The sequence below is a fragment of the Zonotrichia leucophrys genome, chromosome 2 (assembly GCF_028769735.1).
Source record: "Zonotrichia leucophrys gambelii isolate GWCS_2022_RI chromosome 2, RI_Zleu_2.0, whole genome shotgun sequence".
Classification (NCBI taxonomy): domain Eukaryota; kingdom Metazoa; phylum Chordata; class Aves; order Passeriformes; family Passerellidae; genus Zonotrichia; species Zonotrichia leucophrys.
The window spans coordinates 58491183-58497162 of record NC_088171.1 but is presented as its reverse complement, the minus strand read 5'-3'; the positions used below and the strand labels follow the sequence as shown (position 1 = coordinate 58497162).

The window sequence follows — 5980 nt, the reverse complement described above, 5'->3', positions numbered from 1 at the left end:
TTTAGGAGAAGCTCAATGCTAACTCTGGGAAATCATCCCCACTGAAATCAGCATGTGAATCCCCAGCATAGCATCTTTCATGGAAAAAAAGTTGAATAGAGATCATGTCATTTGTTTAAGTGGAACTCTGAGTGCTTTTTTGTATGACATAAAAAAATACAACAATATTCTCAGGTATGTGTGCTGCATTGATCTTACTGTTTCTGCTGGGTAGCAGTCTATATTTACTTGAATTATCTTAGATATAAATATGAGGGCATAAAAGCTCTCTGACTAAAGATCTCACAGATGACTACTGCAAACTCACAGTGTAGCTCTAAAATAGAAAGCAGCATGTGACTCTTCACTCTGGCTTCCCAGGCTCCTGCTAGCAGCAAGCAGCAGCTGCAGATAAAAATAGGAGGTTGTGAGCAACTAGGATCTTTAGTTAAATATAGAAGTCACTCTCCATGACAGTAAGGAGTCCAGGACAACAATGAAGTCTCTCCGATTCATTAGCGCCGAAGCATTCGTGTCAAATGCAGAGTTTGCCAGGAAGAGTCTCGGAGCTGTTACTCATGATCTTTTTCCGCTTCTTTTCAAAGCTAGCTATTTACTGGAGCAAGGGGAAGTGATTCACGACTTGGTAGAGAACTGGCCACTTTTTGATTTTAACATGGGAAAACTTTTGGGAGCTACTCTGGACTATGAGGAAGACCTAAGCCATAGAACATGCTCAGTGTGCTTGGAAAGCTGTCTGACAGGGCTGAGAGACTATGTGCTGAATCAGTCTTCTCCCTACATGAAAAAGTTGAAAGTGGTCGACCTGACGGGTATAAAAGATGTTGAAGTTCAATTTTGTAAGTGCAAGAAGACAATGGGCAGGTGGACCAGGACACAGCTGCTCTCTAAGCTTTGTTCAGACCTCCTGGTTTACCTGCAACAAGCAGAGTGCAGTCCAGGTACCTTTGAAGTCAGTATCAATGTACTAATTGACTTGTTTGTTACAGAGCGGAACTATGAGCTGGTTGTGCAGGCCCTGTTGAAGAAATGCAGCTGTCCACTGAAAATCTGCTGTGTGGCATTCAGATCTGACAACCTGACCCTGCAGAAATTCTTCTATATCATAAAGCTCACTGATCCCTCCTTGTTGCTCAAACTGGAAATAGTTCATAATGTTCACTTGGAAATGGAACACTTGGAAATGCTCTTCAACTGTATCCACTTCCCTCTGTTGATGTCCTTGACCTTGCCAGCACGAACATTTAATGTGCGGAGGTTCACAGCTATGGACGAACAGATGCTTACTAAAATTGGCGAGAAGATGGGTGAAATGACACAGCTTACTGAGCTGAGTATGTCATTTTCTATACTCACTGGAAGAATACAGAAACTTCTCAGGTAATGTGGTCATCCTGCTTTCAGTCACACTGTAAAAAAGAGTACTTGGTGCCACCATCAAGCTAGGAATCTCTAAGAGTAAGGGAAGTGAGTATATGTTGGGATGTATGTGGGAGGGGGCAGCAGGAAGCTAGGAAAGATTATGTGTTGGGGAGAATCAGCAGCCAAAGTATACCTAATACACTTTGAAAAACTGACTATTTTGATTAATCTTCCAGAGTCCATCTGGTGAGAATATATTTTTAGCTACCACAGAAGAGACGGGTATACCCAGACATTTTTTATTTGAACTTATGTATTAATCAGCTTGCATTGGCCTTTGGTGCAAGCCCTGAGCTGTATTCCAAGTATTTTCTAGAGTATCTGGTGAATGTTTGTCCTCTAAAGAACAGTCAGTAAATATGCTTTTCCACAGATACTGTATTTTAAGGAGGGCAGGGGAATAGCTGATTTTCATTTAAGGCTTTGATTTGAATTATTCGTTCTGTCTCTTGATGTCAAGACAAGAGTTTTTTGTATTGCAAATTAAGCTGATATGTGAATATTCATTATGAATTCCAGTGGAAAACTGGCAATTTGCAAAAAGCTAGCCAACTACCAGTGAGTGATACTTATATTGGAACAGGTAATAAGTTAATTGTAAGCTTTTCAGAGCATCTAAAAAAAGGCAGATAAAAGTTTCATACAGACAAATGATCTTGGTCTAAAATTCTTCCCATACAAGAAACCATTTTATTTAAAATTTGTGAGTAGCATACTTCATATATTGACTGGTACAATTGAAATGAATTGCAAGTTTTTAAGCTTGATCCAGCTGAACCCTGTGGGAGAAGTATGTAGTAAGTATGAAAGTGATCTCTTGCTTTTCATTTGTCAGAACTATTTTATATTTAACATAAATATCTGAGTAAAATCTCAGTTACACTTCTTCCGTCCTTCTTCATCAAAATGTCTCTTTGCAACTCCAGAACACTACAATGTCTAAACCTCTTGGGCATTAAAAAAATGTAGCAGAAAAAAATCAGCTAGAAACGAAAGCAGATATCCTGTGAGAATGTTTATTTCGTATTGGAATTAATCCTTCCTTAATGGAAATTATCTAAATCTCTGGAATTATTGCAGCTTTCTACAAGCAGCTACCAATGCTCTTATGGTAGTAGTGATCTGCTGTTAAAGTCAGCAAGTGACAGACACTTTACAATATATAACTGGTTAAAAAATAGATACATAGAATGTTAGTAAATTAATCCCCATTAAAATAGTGCAGTGGATTCATGCATAGAAAGAGGTAATTAATGGAACTAATTTCAGGAAGAAAATATACTTGCTATTGTTGTCACATGCTTCTGTTTTCAAGAGAGATTTGAAAAAATTATTTGGTAGATGGCTGCATTCATAATGTGGCTAGATGCATGAAATTTTGTAAATGTAGCTTTTATTTTGTACTATAAAACATTTTTCTCTTTAATTTTGCAGCCCACTAAAAACTCCACTGAAGATGCTGGATGTTTCTAACTGCTCCTTGAACCATGCTGATATGGCCTTTTTAGCCAATAGCTTCCATGCCAATCACTTGGAAGCCCTGGACCTGAGTGGTCACGATATACCTGAGCTTTACCCATCAACATTCTTTAAGCTCCTCAGCCATTGCTCTTCAGTGCTCAGGAGTCTTACTCTGGAGGACTGTAATATCCAAGACACTCATGTCAACATGTTGATTTTAGGTTTAAGCCCTTGTCAGAAACTACAGGAGCTTAAGTTTATTGGAAACCCACTGTCATCCCAAGCACTTAAACACCTTTTCACATTTCTCTGTGAATTGCCAATGCTGAAAAATGTGGAGTTCCCCGTTCCAAAGGATTGCTACCCTATTGGCATCACCTACCCCATTGATGATGCCAGTGTTTGCAGATTTGATCACCAAAAATATGAAAGGGTAGCAGAGGAGCTTAATCTCATTTTACTCCAAGCAAATAGAGATGATGTGAAGGCTTCAACGCCACTCTTTGGGAGTTATGATGCAGCTGTTCAGGAGACAAACAATGAACTGGGAGCTTACTTGATCAAGTCCTTCAAAGAGACTTTAGAGAAGTTCACTTCTTCATTTAACAAAATTAATTAAATTTGTAAAATTGTGAAGTAGTGATGAGATGATCTGCCAAATCAGAACTTAAATTACTCTTTTCAACATCTTCACCTCCAATCATCAGCTGTGAATTTCCTTTAATTTTTCAGCTGAATTTACTATTATTTGAATAGCCTCTAATCACCTGAGGTACTGTAACTTATGCTATATCTGTTGCATACACCTTACACAAGCACTACTTCCCACACATAGAGAGTACTTTAATTGGTGCCTGAGTGGTAAACAAGTGCTACTCAGCTTCTCACCTGTAAAATTAGAGACTTGGTTAGCTTCTAGGTAATTAAAAAAATAAATATAATAATATTAAAAATATATATAATAAATATACTTTATTGGTTTATGAAAACTTGTTCAATCAGGACTGAAAGTGAATGTTTGTAGCAGGAGCTGAAGGTGTCACTGTAGTATTGAGGATAATCATTAAGATAACCAGGACAGTTTATTTGAAATAATACTGAGCCTCATCATCTGAGGGTAAGGAAAACACTTTCTTCATTTAGGCAGTTCTGATTTGTCTAACTTTCTTTTTATCTACAGTAGGAATATTCAAGCAACTCTTAACCTAATTTATTTTAAAAATCCCCCAAATAAACCAAAAATTAATGGACCGAGTACTAAGCAGAACTTAGAGGTTCCACAGCATGCATTTAAATGATTTTTTTGATGTCAGCTCACATTCTAATGTGTTTTATTGATGGAACATATGATGGTAAATTGAAAGTGAATGGTCATGACCTGTTTATGTTTACAGAGCACTTGAGAAATAAAAAGGTAATCTAAATTGCTAAACTAAGGAGTTGTGAATAGTAAATGACAGAATTGGGTCCCATATGACCTTACTTATACTTTGACAGAATTCCCCATGCTCCTTTATCCTTACCTCTACTGTACCTTTTCTTCCCTCCAACCTCACCATTCTTTCCATCTCAGACTCGACCCATGACTTCTCAGTCAGATTTAAGTTACTTGAATTTTGCTATGCCAAAAATCTACTTCTTTGGGATAAGTAGCGGTGTTTTTGTTGGGAAAGGACACTGTACTATAGCTGTAAAAGTGTACTGATTCTTCCTCCCCCCAATCTACAGGTTGCACCTGGAGGTGAAGGGTGGCCGTTTTGGAACATGCTGTGGTACAACAGTCAGTCCTTGCCTTTTTTGGTTCTCTCAAAATAGACAGCTCTTATTTCATAATAATTACATGCCTTATAAAGTCTGCTGTCTGTGTAGCTCTCCTTCTGGTTTCTTCTTGCCGTCCTTCACCCCTTTACTTTATTTCCTCCTTTTTCTGAATCCACAAACTCCTGCCTTTCTTCCATTTTTTATATGGAAGAAATCTTCATGTCTATATGCTGGCTTCTGGGCCAGCAGAAGCATGTAGCTTTTGTTTTGGTGCAAAGTGACAATCATCACTATGACTATTTTAGAGCTTTAGCTCTGAGATATGGCACCTTCTTCTCTTTAGTTTCTTTCTTAATTATGGTTGCTATCATTGGTTTTAAATACAGGTCAAGTTTTAACATTTTGATGTTTGCCTGACTTACTGCAACAAGGGTTCCTGCATGTCTTCTGCCCCAGTAGTGTGATTTTGGTTTGGACCTGCTTCTTCCATGTGTGTGGGACTTGGAACACAGCTATTAGAGAGGAAGGATTAATGCTACTATGACCTAGCTATATAAAGTTACCTTACACTTTGCAAGTACAGACAGATACTGATTGAGTCCTCTTTGGTGCTCCCTTTTCTTCCTTATGGGACTATTGTCAGCTTCACTGGGTTCAGACTGGAGTGGATCCAAATTAATTTATACTGAATATCCAGAAAGATGTCTGAAATCTTAACTACACACCACCTTGAGAGGAGACAGTCTTCTAAGCTCCCAGACAGAGACAGGGCAGGAGTTACCACTACACTGAAACCATACAGCTGTCAATGGAAAGAAGATGTCTGATGTGTTGTGAATGGAGATGAATTCAATTCCCTCCTACCACATCTTCTCATTATGTTCCTTTAAGTGTCTGAAGAAGAATACTCAAAGTCACTTCAGGTTTATTTGTGAAAGACACAGAAGAGATGCAGATGTAAAAAAACCCTGAAAATCAAAACCATTCCCATCATATTCAAATGAATGTTCTAAACACAAAATGCAATGATGAATATCACAGCTGAAGGCTGAATTTTTAGTTCCAATGAAAAGAGACTGCTATTTTTTTATTTTATTCACCATGCTTTATTCAGTACCACGTTTTATTTACTATATTGTACTTTTTTATTCATTAGCATATTTTAATTTCATTTGCTGGGACATGTTTTGTTCAGCAGCAATCGCTTGCAAATCTTTCTCTTTTGCAGGGTAAGGATTGCCAGAAGAGCTTTCTGCTGCTGAAATTGCTGAACTCTCCTATTCAGTAACTGTACTGAATTCAGTGAAATACCTAGTACATAGGAAATAAGTATTCT

At 37.8% G+C, this 5980-nt stretch overlaps 1 protein-coding gene across 1 annotated transcript; it reads left to right on the top strand.

The window, feature by feature from the left end:
* Window positions 1–475: 475 nt before the first annotated feature.
* LRRC14B (leucine rich repeat containing 14B) lies at window positions 476–3502 on the top strand. The gene is made up of 2 exons (XM_064703398.1): window positions 476–1380; window positions 2857–3502. The coding sequence occupies exons 1-2, from the start codon at window positions 476–478 to the stop codon at window positions 3500–3502; spliced, it is 1551 nt and encodes a 516-aa protein (XP_064559468.1).
* The last annotated feature ends 2478 nt before the right edge of the window (window positions 3503–5980 follow it).